This window comes from Euphorbia lathyris, chromosome 2, assembly GCF_963576675.1.
Source record: "Euphorbia lathyris chromosome 2, ddEupLath1.1, whole genome shotgun sequence".
Lineage (NCBI taxonomy): Eukaryota > Viridiplantae > Streptophyta > Magnoliopsida > Malpighiales > Euphorbiaceae > Euphorbia > Euphorbia lathyris.
This window is the reverse complement of record NC_088911.1, coordinates 100,938,784-100,956,761: the sequence shown is the minus strand read 5'-3', so window position 1 is coordinate 100,956,761 and position 17,978 is coordinate 100,938,784. Positions and strand designations below refer to the sequence as shown.

At 36.8% G+C, this 17,978-nt stretch overlaps 2 protein-coding genes across 2 annotated transcripts; both read left to right on the top strand.

Annotated features, from left to right (window-relative positions):
- The first annotated feature begins 944 nt into the window (after nucleotides 1-944).
- LOC136220827 (acyl-CoA--sterol O-acyltransferase 1-like) lies at nucleotides 945-2,193 on the top strand. Its single transcript, XM_066008635.1, has one exon. The coding sequence runs from the start codon at nucleotides 1,037-1,039 to the stop codon at nucleotides 2,072-2,074; it is 1,038 nt and encodes a 345-aa protein (XP_065864707.1). The 5' UTR covers nucleotides 945-1,036; the 3' UTR covers nucleotides 2,075-2,193.
- Nucleotides 2,194-5,159: 2,966 nt separating this feature from the next.
- LOC136220826 (probable long-chain-alcohol O-fatty-acyltransferase 1) lies at nucleotides 5,160-6,588 on the top strand. The gene has a single exon (XM_066008634.1). The coding sequence runs from the start codon at nucleotides 5,320-5,322 to the stop codon at nucleotides 6,529-6,531; it is 1,212 nt and encodes a 403-aa protein (XP_065864706.1). The 5' UTR covers nucleotides 5,160-5,319; the 3' UTR covers nucleotides 6,532-6,588.
- Nucleotides 6,589-17,978: the final 11,390 nt, after the last annotated feature.

The following is a 17,978-nucleotide window of genomic DNA, read 5'->3' as shown; positions in this document are numbered from 1 at the left end:
CTAAGTAAAAACGCAAAAGAAAATGTTATTATAATATTAGAGAAATGGACTAAAAAAAAAGTACAAATGTTATTTTTTTCACGTTTTTGTGTTTTTTGTATTTTTCATGTTTTGTCACTTTTTCGTGTTCATGTTTTGTGCCTTTTTAAGTGTTTGTTTTTTGTTTTTTTGCGTTTTTGTATTTTTCGCATTTGTTCACATTTTCATGTTTTTTGCGAGTTTTTTTTTGTCATATTCTCGTGTTTTATAACGTTTTCGTATTATTTATATTTTTCGTGTTTCATATTTTTACATTTTTTAACGTTTTCCCAATATTTTTCTGAACGCGTATGTTTTGGGGAAAATGTTTTACCCTTTTGAAAATGGTAAAACATTTTCCCTTATTTCTTCCTTGCTTTTCCATTGACTTGCAACTTATTTTCCTTTAACTTATTTTCCTGCCCAAACAAACACTGGAAAATTGAGAAAATATTTTCCTGCAGAATATTTTCCCCCAAACAAACGGAGCCTATTTTTTTACTTTTCGTAATTTTCGCATTTTTCTAATTTTTGTGTTTTTAATAAATTTTTATAATTTTTTTTTGTATTTTTTCACGTTTTTCTATTTTTCATATTTTTGCATGTTTTCGTTTTTTTAACGTTTTCGTGTTTTCCACATATTTTCACGTTTTTTTATGTTTCGTGTTTTTTTTTACATTTTCTTTTTTTTATATTTTTTACGTTTTCACAGTTTTCCACGTCTCTACATATTTTTTTATGTTTTAATATACAATTGAAAATAAAAAAAATACAAAAAATCTATATTTAGTGGTTGGAAAATATTTTCCAGTGTTGTAGCCAAACACCGAAAAATATTTTCCAGTGTTGTTGCCAAACACAGAAAAATATTTTATTTTCCTGTACAATATTTTCCATACATAAAATTTTAGAGAACACAATATTTTTCTCCAAACAAACTCAGAGAAAGAAGACTGATAAAAACCTTCCATCCATCAAGAAAAATACCGAACAAGAAGAAGAAGAAACGAACAGAAAAATGGAGGCTGCAATCAAGGTATACTTCTCAATCTTTGCATCTCTTTCCTACTGCTATTTCATTGCATCCAATATCCCTAAAGGCAAGTTCAGACTTATCTCTCTTCTTCCCGTCATCTTCCTCTTTTCCATTGTCCCTTTCTTCCTCTCCTCCCTTTTTCTAACTGGCCTAGCTTCTGTCTTCATCTCCTGGTCCGCCAATTTCAAGCTCATCCTCTTTGCTTTCGACAGTGGTCCTCTCTCATCTACTTCTTCTTTACTGCAATTCATCTCTATCGCTGTCCTCCCTGTCAGAATCAATAATATTCACCCTAATTCTCCTCCACCTACTCAACGATTCCCCAAATTTTCAACCCTGATTTGGCCGATCAAACTTCTGCTTTTCTCCATTTTGCTCAAAATCCACGATTACAAAGATCGTCTGGATCACAAAACTGTTTTGTTTATGCACTGCTGTGTGGGGTTGTTATTTGTGGATTTTATTTTCGGAATTGGAAATGCCTTGGCCTGTGCAATTTTAAATATGGAGCTAGATCCGCCGTCCGATAAACCCTACTTTTCTACATCCTTACAAGATTTTTGGGGAAGAAGATGGAATCTCATGATAACGAATCTACTGCGACACACCGTATATAAACCAACAAGGCAGTGTTTGGATGGAGTGCTGGGGAAGTGGAGTCCGCCGGTAGCCGTTTTGGCGACGTTCGTCGTTTCTGGACTAATGCATGAGCTTGTGTTCTATCATGTTACACGCGTCACACCTACGTGGGAAGTCACGTGCTTCTTCTTGTTACATGGGATCTGTTTGGTTGTGGAAAATGGTTTGAAGTCGAAGTTTGGAGGAAAGTGGAAGTTGCATTGGCTGGTTTCAGGGCCGTTGACGGTGGGATTTGTAGTGGTGACAGCCAACTGGTTGTTTTATCCGCCACTTACTAGGACGGACGCCGCCGGAACTATTCTTGATGAGTGTAAGGTGGTGCTAAATTACGTAACAAGATTGGGAAAGGAAATATTTTTAGCGTCAAAACATGTATGGTAAATTAAGTTTGTCTAAACCGGATTCGATATCAAACCGAATTTATAGTTGTAACTAAATGATTCGGATTGATTGATCAGAATAATATAATAAATAAATAATATATATTAATTATATATATATATAGTTAATTTGAAATTATAAATTAGATATACATCAGTTGAAAATTGATTATTTTAAATATATTATTTTTTCTATTGTTATCCAATTAATTTACAATGCCCGTCTTCATTGATTGAAGGAATGCGTGTAGTGGGAGGGTGGCTCCATCTTGTTGAGAATGATTCAGATCTAGTTCATAGTCTATTAGAAGTAGAAGGCGCTCTAATAGAATTCTCATGGACATAAAAAGATTACAATCAGTTTGATAATAATCGAGTGACATTGCTTCTTCGGTCCTAACCAAGGAGTCCATTAGATATGATGTAAAATGGATTTATTCTATCCTTGATTAGTGCTCGTTTTTCATATTATGAAGCATGGCTAAGCGATCTTACTTGACCTGGCGCCTAACAGGTTTGGCCAATACTAGGCCAAGAAATATTGAATGGTGATGTAGGTGGGGGTTTCCGAGGAATACAAATAACCTCCGGGTTTCTTCAGAATTGTATCTGTGGCTACTGTTGTTTTACCGGTTTGTATGTCCCCGATTATTAATTCTCGTTGACCACATCCTATAGGGATCATTGAATCAATAGCAACAAGTCATGTTTGAAGAGGCTCATATATGGAACGTCTCGAAATAATACATGGAGCGGGAGATTCAATTAACCGAGATTCAGAAGCTGAAATTTCCCCTCAACCGTCAATAGGTTTAGCGAGGGCATATGGGATTAAGAAGTTTCTACTACTCATACTTGTTTGAACTAGTATTTTGGTGGTTCTGTTTGAGTCATACGGAATGAAATTCTCATATAGGCTACACCAAATTGGCATATCGCGTAACTCATGTGTGGCATTTGAAACATATTCCTAGTTATATCGACAATCTTTTAGATAAACCTCTTAAAGAATTAGAAGGTCTAGTGTACTGCGATGTGTGATTTGATCGAAAAATTGTGATTTTACCGTTTTAGAATGAAAAAACTAGCATCCCATTTAACCGAATTGAGATGCATTGGATCTAACACGTCTTTTAATAGGAGTAAGATGAAGCTCATAATTATGGGTGTATTCAATACTCCATAATAAAAGAGGGATTGGTTATGGTCGATGTAGTAACAAAAAAAAAAGGAATTCCTAGTTGTACTTCGGAAAAATTGACTTCTTTCTTTTGTTTTGTGGAATTAATCATTCCCTTTCTAAAAAAAATATTTTGTTATTTACAATTCGAATATTCTAAGAAATAAGGAAAAAAAAAAGTTCTTTTTGAGTCTTCAAGTGAGTACATAGAACACATTTGCCTATCTCCTATTTGTTCGAGTAACAAGGACTCCAAAAAAATCATTATGAAGCTTCCAAGCGTTTTATTATTAAGTATAGTTATGATTTTTGTAATTGATCTGTCTATTCAAGAAATAAACATCAATTTATCAATATATATGGTCGTGGACAATCAATAATGATTTTTGTTTGTTTTTGTAGGTTGGTCTAGTCTACTGCTCTTTCCTTGTGATTATGTATTTCGCTTTAGGGGGGTTGGTTCACTGGTACAACCTTTGTAACCTCATGGTATACCCATGGATTGACCAGTTCTTATTTGGAAGGCTACAACTTTTTAACCGTTGCGGTTCCGATGCCTGCTATGTAATAAGTTATATGGATTCATCACCATCATATTTTACTCTGATTATAATAATTTTCACATCAAACTATTAGTATTTTAAAGTCAAACTTTTATTATTTAGATAGAAAGAAAAAAGTCAGTAAATTATAAACAAAATGATATTTAAGATCCAAAATTTTAAAATAATGATTTTTATTTTATTTTTTTATGTTTTATTTTGGTTTAAAATATTTTTTAAAAACATAAAAAAAAGGATCAATCCAGGTCCCGATTAGACCACTGAGTTCCGGGTTATCCCCAATTCTAATGAGATTTTTAAAGATTAATAAGCTGAACATGACCCATACCCAAAACCTGATCAATTTTCTACCCGACCGGTTGTACAGACCAATCTAGTGCTATTAAGTCTAACAACATTGATTATGACTACAACTGTGGATGGATCGACTAGATGTCCAAGCCACTCTTCGTGAATATAGCGTGTGTATATATTACATGTATTTAAATTTTTATTATTTTGTTAATTTTTTATTCAATTTCTTTATGGATTTTTTTATTATTGTTTTGGTTTCTTTATGGATTTTTTATTGTTATTTTGTTAATTTTGGTTTCTTAAGCAACTTTTGAAATTTAAAAAGGATAACTGAGATGAATAGCCAACGGAAATGGTACAAAAAGAGAGGTATATAAAGTCGAAACAGCGAAGGAAACAAACAACAAATTTGCAAAGAAATAAAGGAGAAAATGAGTAGCTGCTAGAAGAGAAAGGAAAAGAAAACGAAAAAGATAAATGAAAAAATGTTGAATAATTGTAAAAAGCAAAACAAAAATTTAAAATAATTTAGGAAATTTGACAAAAGTAATGTTTATGCTTTATATTATATTAGTATAATGTTTCAAACATTATTAACATACTAAATATTTTATAAATTTTTTATTAAAAATTTAAAAAGATCGTTTTGACTCATCGGTCATTCCAAACATTAATTATATATAAAATGTTAGTAACATATTAAATATTTTAAATATAATCGATATTTGAAATGTTCGATGTGGTAGTCAAATTAAACTTTTTAAAATTTCAGATAACATAGGGATAAATTGATTTAGAAACGTTAAAATTAAATTTATACTATTCATAATGCTATAGAAACAAGATGAAATGTAAGTCGTTGTCTGGCTAACTCGCTTCAGTTTGAGATACGACTTGAAGACAAATACAACAGTAAATCAAAACTAAGATGTAAACTTAATGAAATGAATGAAGTAAGTGTACATTGAACTGTGATTACTCTATTTATACCGTGATCAAGATGTAGAAAACTTTTATGAGTTTAAAACCGGATATGCTATGTGTCATCCATTGATAAGTAAATATGCGTCCGGATATCGAGATTTGATAATCCTCAAACACATCAGACCCGTGATTCACGAAATTAGGGGTGACAAGTAGATCGTTTTGTTACGATGGAACAGATGCTCTCTTTTTTCTGATCTTGATGCAGATTTTGTGGGTGTGGGTATGATAAATATTTCTCTCATATCACATCATGCACCTACCTTATCGTCAATGCTTAACACTTTTATCCCAAAATTGGGAAAGACTAAAATAAAAAACCTTCCAGAAGTAGAGCAGCAACAAAAATATTGCAGAACCAAACAGAAAAATACAACTCCAACAATGGAGGGTGCATTCAACAACATAATCAAGGTATACCTCTCAATCTTTGCATCTCTTTCCTACTGCTATTTCATTGCATCAAATATCGCTAAAGGCAAATTCAGGCTTATCTCTCTTCTTCCCGTCATCGTCTTCTTCTCCATTGTCCCTTTCTTCTTCTCCTACCTTTTTCCTACTGCCATAGCTTCTGTCTTCATCTCCTGGTCCGCCAATTTCAAGCTCATCCTCTTTGCCTTCGATAATGGTCCACTCGCTTCTACTTCTTCTTTACTTCAATTCATCTCTATCGCTATCCTCCCAATCAGAATCAACAACATTCACCCTAATTCTCCTCCACCTGCTCCAAAATTCCCCCAAATTTCAACCCTAATTTGGCCGATCAAAGTTTTTCTTTTCGCCATTTTGGTCAAAATTGATGATTACAAAGATCGTGTGGATCACAAAACTGTTTTGGTTATGTACTGCTTTGTGGTGTATTTACTTGTGGAGATTGTTTTCGGAATTGGAAATGCCTTGGTCTGTGCAATTTTAAATATGGAGCTAGATCCGCCGTCCGATCAACCTTACTTTTCTACATCCTTACAAGATTTTTGGGGAAGAAGATGGAATCTCATGATAACGAATCTACTGCGACACACCGTATATAAACCAACAAGGCAGTGTTTGGGTGGAGTGTTGGGGAAGTGGAGTCCGCCGGTAGCCGTATTGGCGACGTTCGTGGTATCTGGACTGATGCACGAGCTTCTGTTCTATCATGTTACGCGCGTGACTCCTACGTGGGAAGTCACGTGCTTCTTCTTGTTACATGGGATCTGTTTGGTTGTGGAAAATGATTTGAAGTCGAAGTTGAGAGGAAAGTGGAAGTTGCATTGGCTGGTTTCAGGGCCGTTGACGGTGGGGTTTGTAGTGGTGACAGCTATATGGTTGTTCTTTCCGCCAGTTATTAGGACGAACGCCACCGGAATTGCTATGGATGAGTGTAAGGTGATGTTAAATTATGTAACGAGATTGGTAAAGAAAATATTTTTAGTGTTAAATTATGGAGTATGGTAAACTTTTTTTTTTCCTCCGGCTTTCATTTTCACTTAAAAATGATTTATTTGCCTTTTACATATGAAAGTAAAAACAGTAGTTTTTTATAAAAGCAGAGAATTATTATTTTTTGGAAAAACAGTTTCAAACAGCAAACAACAACAATAAATAGTAGTAGGTAAAACAAATGGATCCGAAGTTGGGTCTCGAGAAAAGGATTTTGATGTGGATTGCGTTTTTCCTTGTTGTGTCAAAAACAATTTTAAATTTCGTCTATTATTATTCTATCACGATTATAGGATCTTCAAATTTAAACTTGTAAGGTTGTGTGATTTATTTTGAATTATAAGTTTTTTAATTACTTATTTTCACATATTATTTTTTTATAAACAAAATAATTAAATTCCTTTTGAAATAATTAGAACTATATATATAATATTGAGAATAAAGCGAAAATTATTCCGTAAAATTAAGGACGTGCAAAAATAATCAATAAAAATGACACTGATAATTTAACGTGGTTCATCCTTACGGACTACGTCCACGACCAAACTCAATAGTAAATTTTTTTCACTATAAAATAGTAATTCTAGAAACTTTCTAGAGTTACAATAAAATAAAACCAAAATAGTAGCACTCAAGTGTTTCCTGAAAATAATCCAGAATAATTATCTTACTATTTTGTCTCTCCCAAACCAATCAAACTACCATTTTAAAGAATTAAATCATTCTAACTCTCTCTTAAAAATAACTTACTCTCTCGAGCAAATAAGTTTTTGCTCTCATTAGCGGTAAGGATGTTAGATATATATATATATAGTCAAAATCCATGACCCACTATATACATGTGCATTCAATATAAATTATTAAATTCACATGTATTTTTCATACAATTTGACCACCCAACTCGATAAGCTAAATTGTTAACAAATTTTTTATTTCAATTAATAATTACATAAGACAACATAACTAAATGGATGGGTCCCCTCATTAATTGGGACAAGATCTAACAATTCTCTCACTCTTGATTATATGAGGGTCTTTTTGTTATACCTGATGTCGTTCCACAAAACTCAAATTTTTCCCTTGGTAGAATCTTCGTTAGCATGTCTGATCCATTTTCATTAGTATGAATCTTCTCAAGTTGTAATAGCTTCATCTCCAATACATCCTTGATCCAATTATATCTCACATCAATATGTTTTGATCTGGAATGAAAAGATGAATTCTTTCCAAGGTGAATACCATTCTAACTATCGCAAAATAACTGTTATTTTTCCTGGTAGAAACCAAGTTCGTTAAAGAACTTCTTCATCCATAACAAATCTTTACACGCTTCTGTTGCTGCATTGAATTCACCTTTATTTGTGGAAAGTGCAACACACTTCTGTAGTCTTGGCTGCAATGACACAGCCCCCCTGCAAATATAATCAGATAACCTGATGTAGACTTCCTTGTGTCAGCATCTCCAGCCATATCTGCATATGTGTAGTCTACTAGCACAGGTTCGGTATCTCTAAAACATAAGCACATTTTGGGAGTACCGTGAAGATACTTGAATATCCATTTGGCAGCTTCCCAATGTTCCTGTTGGGGTTTAGTGTCCCATAGCCAATTGTTGTAGGATATAAACTAGTTATAAATGAATTGTTCTTTTATATTATTTGTTTTCAATAAGATATAGTATGTTTAAACTATATAAAGGCATTAATCTTTTAAGAACTAAATAAGTCAAATAAAAGAAAAATCCTTAAGTTTATTTAAAGTTATTATAAAGTGTTTATACAAGAATGAAGTGAGACAAAACATTATAATAAACTAATACACTTAAAACCACCCCAAGTCAAGTAATATGTTTGAATAGGAATTGACATAATACTGTTGAGACTTGCATGTAATAATGTCTTCTGTTGTGAACAGAGAGCTGATCTCACAAGCTTCAGATATGTGGATATCTGGGCAGTTACATTCCGGTGAAGGAGTTCATTAGGATTGGGGACCCGACTTGAGATAATAGGATGGATGGATTTATCCTATGTCATCTAGTCATCACATTGGTATTAGTAGGTATAAGTAATCCTCATACTCAAATGAATATTAATTAGTGATTCTGGATTATGGAATGTGATACTTTGACTCTGTTCAAACAAGATCCATAACAGGGAGGACCCTGGGGTGTGTGCAGGCAGGCGTTGGGTATCACAGGAAGTAATTGCAGAATAGTTAATATTGGATTGAGCATTTGTCACTCCTGATAAATGGGAGATATATCCAGGGATCACTGGTGGAAGACTTGACTCTAAATCCTTACAAGGTGATGGATTAAGAGTTGAAATAAAGATTTCACTTAATCTATCTATTCAGAGTTAACTCGGTCTGTACAAGTAAAATGAACGTCTCACTATATGTGACTTGACATAATCCATAGTCATAAAATACAATTCAAGGATGTAGTTGATAAAGGATCGAATTATATTGGGCCTAATATGAAAAGGTCAACGACGAAATCAACCTGTCTTCTTATAGCTCTGGGGGAATGTTTACGGTTCTACTATTCACAGTCCGCGCACTCATTCGGTTATGCAAAGATTAAATATAATTTTGAGAAATTAATTTAATGGTTGTATACAGCTAGTAGCAATAAGAACCTAATGAGTCATACATAAGACTTAGAACCAAAAAGAGGAATGGATATTAATTAATAGATGGAAGCCCAAAATAGTTTTTAAGGCCCAACAACTAAGGGGTGCCGAAATTTACATGTATTAGATATACATGGATATTAATTTATTGAGACAATTATAATTAAGTGGTAATGGTGGTTAAATTAATTATAGGATAAATAAATTAGAATGTTTAATGTGATTATTATTCCATCAAACAACTAAATATTATATTTATATTTAGATATAATTATGATAATATTTATAGAGTATTATTTAGAGTAAAACTCCAAATAAATAACCTAACTCTATCTAACTAGGGTTTAGATACAAGAGGCTATTTATACCCCTTTAATTGTGAAATTCAGCCAACCCTAGCAAGCAAGAGAGAGAAAATTCGGCCACCATTGTTGAAGAAGAATTTTGCTCCGCTTGCTTCCATACGATTAATTTCAATCTCTTCCTCTTTCTCTTTAATCTTGTGTTGATTTGTTAGAGACAATCTTTATTGATTGCTATTCTTTGGTTCAGATTCTAATCGTTTGATTGTTTATTGTTACAGTATTAATTAGTATAGTTAGTAGTTGGCATTTAAGGAAGTAGTTGGGGAATAACTAGTTGGGAATTTATTGTTGTTTGTATATATATATACTTGTAATACCTTTGAGATATATGAGATACATACTTTCAAATAACCTTTGTGTCTGATAACATGGTATCAGAGCCAAGCAGATTGTCTTGGTAAAATTAGTTCTCGGTTGCTTTTCTGAGAACGGGTTAACGGTGGTTAGGGTTGAAGGTCGGAATTTTCAAACACCTCCATTTATCTCACCGCCCCCTCCAATAGTCTTCCCTGCCGCCGATCTGTCAGGTCATGTAGTTCCGGCCACCTGAAACGCTGCGCATTGGCCCCATGCGCCACCGCCGACTCCGACGCGCCACCCACTCGTTGGCGCGTGAGAGCGCATGACAGCTCCGTTCGGCGTCGTTCTTCGTCTACCGGTCTTGCCTCTTCATTTCCGGCCCATCTGTGTGGTCGGTTTCCCTTGATGATAACTCCGGTCAGCCTCCTCTTATGTGGTAACTCCGGCCTGTGTTCGGTTAGACCCATATTTTTGATCTAGTTTCTTTTCAATTGAGGTTGACAATATTCTGATTCTCTTTGGTATATTTTATCTTTATCTTGGTTTTTTGGTTAAAATATCAGTAGTGCTTTACTGTTCATTGAAATTTTGTGATAATTGTCACTTGCTTGGATTGACAATGATTGAGGAAAAGGATAAGAAAGTCATGACTGAAATTACGGTTGGTACCACTCGAATTACAGATAGAAAATTGACTGGAGTTAAGGATTACACTCAGTGGAAACGTACTATTACTCGGTACATTAATAGTGTTGATTTGGGGGATCGTTTGAGTAACAATCCTCCACCTAGAGATGATCAGGGAAGTAAGAAGAAATGGATGATGGTAGACTATAAACTGTTTAATCTGATTCAGAATACTTTGGACTCTACTATTGATGACATGGTGACTCATTGTGATACTGTCAAAGAAATGTGGGAATACTTAGAGACTATGTATGCTAGTAAACAAGACTTGACTCATATTCATAACTTGCTGTCTTCATATTATCGTCCTCAGAGAAAGGGTCGCACCTTATTTCAGTATTATAATGAATGTAAGCAGATTTATGAGGAGAAACAGACTCGATTTCCTATGACAGCCGATGTTAAGCAGATGCAAGAGGATAATGATCGTATATTTGTTCTTGGATTTCTGGAAGGTCTTGGTCCTGAATTTGAAATAGCACGTAGCCAGATATTGACCAGTGGGACACTTCCCTCCTTTGCTAACCTCTATGGTCGACTTCTTCCCGTGTGTAAGGATATTGAAAAGACGTCTGATGTGATGTCACAAGAGACAACGGCTCTAGTGAGCAATGCGACACATGGAGTTCAAAGTGGTCCTCAGAATTCCATTATTCACCGTATCTCTCAAAGTGATCCTCAGCTATGCCATCATTGCGGTAAAGAAGGACATATTAAGAAGAACTATTGGAAGCTACATGGTCGGCCTCAGAAAGGTAACAATTAGAAGTTTGCTCACATTGCTGCTGGTGATGGTATCCTACCGTCCCCTCAATATTCGTCTTCTACTCCTACTGTCACTATCTCTGTTGATGAATATGCTCGACTTCAGCAGCTGTCTCTTGATCATGGTGCCTCCCAGTTCGCTACTACTGCTTTGGCTAATACAGGTAACCGGGCTGCCTGTCTCTCCACCTCATCCCGTAGTTGGGTTATTGATTCTGGTGCTACCGATCACATGACTGGTAACACATGTATTCTTTCTTCTTTTGATTCTAATGCCAATCTGCCATCTATTACCTTAGCTAATGGAGCCACCGCTCTTGTAAATGGTCATGGAACTGCTCATCCTACCTCCAAAATCTCTTTATCCTCTGTTTTATGTCTTTCTCAATTTCCCTTTAATCTGTTATCTGTTAGTCAACTCACCAAAGCCCTTAATTGTTGTGTTGTTTTCTTCCCAAATTATTGCCTTTTCCAGGATCTTGGGACAAAACAGAATATTGGTAGAGGGAAACTGGTGAATGGGTTGTATGTTCTTGACTCCACTGAAGCGGTGTCAAGACCAATTGCATGTACAAGCTCCTCTCTGTTGCAGCTTCATTGTCAGTTTGGTCATCCATCTCTTCATGTCTTGCAGAAAATGTGTCCGAGTCTTCCAAGGAACTCTATTTTGGAGTGTGAAGCATGTCAGTTTGCTAAGCACCATCGAGTCCCATATTCTCCTAGAATAAATAAACGTGTTGAGTCTGTCTTTGATTTAGTTCACACTGATGTGTGGGGTCTTTGTCCTATTGTTTCTAAACTTGGTTATCGTTATTTTGTGACTTTTGTGGATGATTTTTCTTGAGTTACATGGCTGTATCATTTGAAGCACCGTTCAGATTTATTTACTGTTTTTTGTGCTTTTCATGCTGAGATTAAAACTCAATTTAATAAAAATATATGTATTTTACGAAGTGACAATGCCAAAGAATACTTATCCAGTACTTTTCAGTCATACCTTTTACAACATGGTATTATTCATCAAACGTCATATGTTGTTACACCACAACAGAATGGTGTAGCTGAAAGGAAGAATCGCCATTTACTTGAAGTCACCCGGGCTATCATGTTCCAAATGCAAGTCCCGAAAGTGTTTTGGGCAGATGCTGTTTCCACTGCCTGTTACCTCATCAATCGTATGCCGTCCGCTGTTCTTCAGGGTCAGATTCCATACTCTATCCTGTTTCCTTCTCACTCTTTATTTTCTCTTGCCCCTCGTATTTTTGGGTGTACTTGTTTTGTACATGATATTCATCCTCAAGTCTCCAAACTTGACCCCAAATCTCTCAAGTGTGTCTTTTTGGGATATTCTCGTAGTCAGAAAGGGTACCGTTGTTACTCTCCATCCTTGGGGCACTATCTTGTGTCGGTTGATATCACGTTCTTTGAGAATACGCCTTTCTTCCGTCCATCTTCCCCTTCACCCTCTTTTCCCACTGATACATCTGATGATGATTTTTTGATCTATACTATAAGTGAACAGGTTGTCCCTCGTCCTCCTATTCGTCACGTTTATTCTAGGCGTGTGCAGCCTGCGGTTACGGCACCTGCTCTAGAACCAGTCACCAATGATACCTCATCTGTTTCGGCTCCAGATCCTCCACCTTTATCTGAACCCAGTCTTGATCTCCCTATTGCCCTTCGGAAAGGTACAAGGTCTTGCACTTACCCTATCTCCTCCTTTGTTTCTTATAATGCCTTATCACCCCCTTCTAAGTGTTTTGTAGCTACCTTAGATTCCATTGCAGTTCCAAAATCCATTTCAAAGGCTATGGATCATCCTGATTGGCTAGAGGCAATGAAAGAAGAACTGAAGGCACTCGAACAAAATCAAACTTGGGACCTTGTGGACTTACCAAAAGATAGGAAGACAATTGGTGCTCGGTGGATCTGGAATGTTAAGATGAATCCTGATGGTACTGTTGCTTGAATGAAGGCTCGCTTGGTTGCTAAAGGCTATGCTCAGACTTATGGTCTTGATTATTTCGATACTTTCTCTCCTGTTGCCAAACTCACCTATGTCTGTCTGTTCATTTCTTTAGCTGCCACTTACAATTGGGAGCTTCATCAACTGGATGTTAAAAATGCTTTCTTGCATGGTGACCTGAATGAAGAGGTTTATATGGATCAACCTCCTGGATTTGTTGCCCAGGGGGAGTCTGGAAAGGTGTGCAGATTAAGAAAGTCTTTGTATGGTTTGAAACAATCTCCTCGTGCATGGTTTGGTAAATTCAGTACCGCAGTAATGGAATTCGGCTTACACAGAAGTGCATATGATCCCTCTGTTTTCTACTTCAGTTCTAGCTCTGGTTGCATTCTACTGGTTGTGTATGTTGATGATATCATAATTACAGGAAGTGTTGTTGCTCGGATTAAGGAGTTGAAGGAGTTCCTTGGTACTTGCTTCCAGACAAAGGATCTTGGTTCTTTGAAATACTTTTTGGGAATAAAGGTATCTCGCAGTAGGAAAGGAATTTGTTTAAATCAGAGAAAATATTGTTTAGATATGTTGAAAGATGCAGGTCTAATTGAAGGAAAGACTTGTGATGCTCTAATGGTGCCCAATGTGAAGTTGAAGTCTGATGATGGTGACCTACTCAAAGAACCTGAGAAATACAGGAGAATTGTTGGCAAACTGAATTATCTCACAATTACTCGTCCTGACATTTCATTTCATGTGAGTGTGGTAAGTCAATTCATGTCCTCACCTACGACAACGCATTGGGATATTGTTACTCACATCCTGAGGTATCTAAAGGGAGCTCCTGGGCGAGGCTTATTATATCAAAATCATGGACATCACATCGTAGAAGGTTTCACCGATGCAGACTATGCTGGAGATTTGTCAGACAGGCGCTCTACTACTGGGTACTGTGTATTTGTTGGGGGAAATCTAGTTTCATGGAAGAGTAAGAAGCAAAGTGTAGTTTCTAGATCCAGTGTAGAATCTGAATACCGTGCTATGGCACAGACTACGTGTGAACTTGTGTGGGTACGTTGTCTACTTGGCGAAATTGGGTTTGACCAGATAAAACCAATGAAGCTATATTGTGATAATAAAGCAGCTATCTATATTGCAAATAACTATGTGTTTAATGAAAGAACAAAGCATATAGAAGTTGACTATCATTTTACTCGAGAGAAGTTGGAGGATGGTACAATCACAACTCCACATGTCATAACCGGAAGTCAATTAGCAGATGTGTTCACCAAAGCTTTACCAGGAACACGAGTCAATTATATTTGTAACAAGCTGGGCATGATAAATATCTATGCTCCAGCTTGAGGGGGAGTGTTACAGTATTAATTAGTATAGTTAGTAGTTGGCATTTAAGGAAGTAGTTGGGGAATAACTAGTTGGGAATTTATTGTTGTTTGTATATATATATACTTGTAATACCTTTGAGATATATGAGATACATACTTTCAAATAACCTTTGTGTCTGATAACATTTTGTTTGTGTTCGTGGAACCCGGAATTAAGAGTTGTGGGCACTTCGTTTGCAACCGTAGATAGATCGTTAATAAAGGTATTTCGTTCTATCACTCTTTATATGAAATAACGTTTAGCGGATCTTGGGTTAAAGGAAATAGGTAAAAAAATTTATATTTCCGCTGCCCTGTGTTTGCTTATTTTCCTTCAGTGGTATCAGAGCCGGCGTTAAATTCGTTATTTCATATATGTAAATAAAAGGGTTTTCAATCAGATTGAATATATTTATTGTTAGGTTAATTAATAAATTTGATTTGGTTAATTAATCTAAAGATAAATGGAGTTTTCAATTATTTGATAATTAAAATTATGATTCTGGAATTAATTTTAATTTGATTGAAAATATTAAACGGTTAAGATGAGATTAAAATGTTTTATGATTCGGTTAATTAACAAAGGATTTGTAGAATTAAACGGTTGATTAAAACGAGGTTTGTATATGTGATATACGCATTTTGTGGATTAAGGGTTTTAACTGTTTGAATCGTTAAAAGAGTTAATTAGATTAATCTTGAAAATTTTGATTTTATTAACGATTTAAATGAAACGGTTGATTGGTTTCAAGATTCAGATTTTCTAAACTTTTAACACTAACTTTATAGAATTTAAGAAGATCGAAAGATGGTGACCTAGCTCCTCTGCGCCGCCACCTTCCCTCTTCGCCGCTGCCGTCCCCGCTTATGCTCATGGCGAACGTCCGGTCCCCGTCTCTGGACTCCGAGGACTATATTGGAATTGGAGTTCTCTTCAATCCAAAGCTGAGATTTTCTGAAACTCCCCAACTCAAAAAGCCGGCAGTCTCCTTCACGGCGGCTGTGTCGAAATCGCTGCCTAATACATCCTCATCGGTAGCCGTCTCAACGATCGGAGGAATTCGTTCAGTCAAAATCTCACAAGCAGCATATGATCGTAGGGTTGAAGCATGTAGGCATTCCCTAATTGGTCGGCTCATCCTGTCCAAAGGAGAAACGCCATGGAAGGTAAGTGAACTGAAATAACGCTTGTCAAAGGTTTGGGGTTTATCCGAAAAATGGAGATTAATTTCAATTGGGAAAGGGTTTTTCCAAGTCTTTCTTAATTCTGCAGAGGCTAAACAACTGGTTCTGGGCAAAGGTTTAATTGCTGTTAAGCCAGGAACTTTTAGGCTGCAGGCCTGGATTCCGGATTTTGATCCGTTTGCTGTCAAAGCCACAACTGCTCAGGTATGGGTAAGGCTTTATTCTTTGCCATGGGAGTACTGGGATCCCCAGATACTCGCTGATATTGCTAAAGGAATTGGTACACTCATGCGTTTTGATAATGCTACTCTAGAAGGGGAATTTGGTCATTTTGCTAGAATGCTCATTGATGTTGATTTAATTGAGGAATTGCCGACTCAGCTGGGAATTGAGAGGATGGGGAAGCAGTTTTGGATAGATGTGATGTATGAAAAACTTCCGAGCTTCTACAAGGTTTGCTCGAGCATAGGTCATATGGCTTATGATTTCCGAAAGAATAGAAAGTCGCCGCTTGATTCTAAGAAGAGAACGGACCAAGAGAAGCAGAAAGTGGTAATCCCGGTAAGGACGGTAACTGACAGAATTTTGGATGACTTGCAATCTGCAGAAGTTGTCACTCCGGCCACTCTTAACGCAGATACTGATAAAGCTGAGGAACCTGTTCTTAAGACTCAGGAAGAACCTATTCAGGAGGCACATGAAGAACCTATTCACGAGGTTGAAGAGGAAGAGTTAGCCAGGGAGGAGAATTTAGCCATATCTGAGTCTCCCGAAAACAGTAATATTACCGATGCGCAAGAATGCAGTTCTGAAACTCCTTTTCCGGCTAGGGATGCGCTGTCTTGGGCTGATTAGGCGGAATTGGAAGAGGGACAATGGCAAGAGGTAACTAAGCAACGTAAATGTATTTCTGACTCCGGATCATCGAGACCGAAAGCCCACCCTAAACGGGTTAGCAAACCTCCTGCTCGTTTTAAATGATAGTGCTCTTCTGGAATTGTCGGGGGATCCAGAATGCGGATACCCAATAGTTCTTGTATAACCTATGTATGAAGCACAGGCCGGATTTTCTTTGCCTGGCAGAGCCTATGGCTAATCAGAATACTTTCAACAACGGTTCGTTTTGGAATAGTCTTGGTATGTCTTTTGTTGCAGCTAATCAGCGAGAGTGGGAAACCCTTTGGCTGTACAAATCTCACTCTTTAGCTGCGACTGTCTCGGTTACTTGCATCCATGAACAATTTATTATTGTAAATTGCACAGACTCTATCTCCTCTAAGTTCTGTTGCTTTGTATATGGCAGTATCTGGTCTAACCATTGTAAGACAATGTTTGATGAAATCTCTAGTCGGTTTAGTCAGAATTCGGGGCAATGGCTGATCATTGGGGACTTCAATGCTATTACCGGAGCTCAGGAGAAAACGGGTCGCCCATCGGCTGTTGGGCCTTGTCGCGATTTTAGAAGTTTCTTGGAGAAGGATAACTGGATTGATGTTGCAACCTCTGGTCCCTAGTACACTTGGTGTAACGGTAGACGAGGCTCGGCTCGGGTTAACAGTAGACTGGACAGAGCTGTTGTTTCTGAGCTTCTTAACGAAAACTAGACTTGTCATTGCACGGTACTGAACAGACTTCATTCTGACCACCATCCGCTGCTCTTCAACTCTTCAACAGATCCTAAAATGATTCCAAGGTTTCGCTTTCAGAAGATGTGGATGCATCACCTGGGCTTTACTGATGTAATCAGCGACTATTGGCAAGGTCCGCACACTAGCCTTGCTCCTATGCACCTTATCTGTCATAAGCTCTGGGGCTTAAGGCCGATTCTCCGGAACTGGAATAAATCTGTCTTTGGGCATCTGGATACTAATATTGCAGCCAGTGAGCAGAGGCTCTTGGATATTCAAATGGCGCTTACATCGGGGTCGGACTCGGATTTGCTTGAACAAGAACGAATGGCTCAATCTGTTAAGGAAAGAAATTTACCTCAAAGAGCGCAGCAAGGTGAGATGGTTGGAGGCCGGCGACCGTAACAACGCTTTCTTCCACCAAACGGCTACATGCAGTTGCTCTAGAGTTAGCATGAAGGTTCTGGAGGTAGATGGGGAGCTGACCTCGAATTTGAACACCATCTCTTTGGAAGTCATAAAATATTATGAGGATTTGTTCTATAATCCTT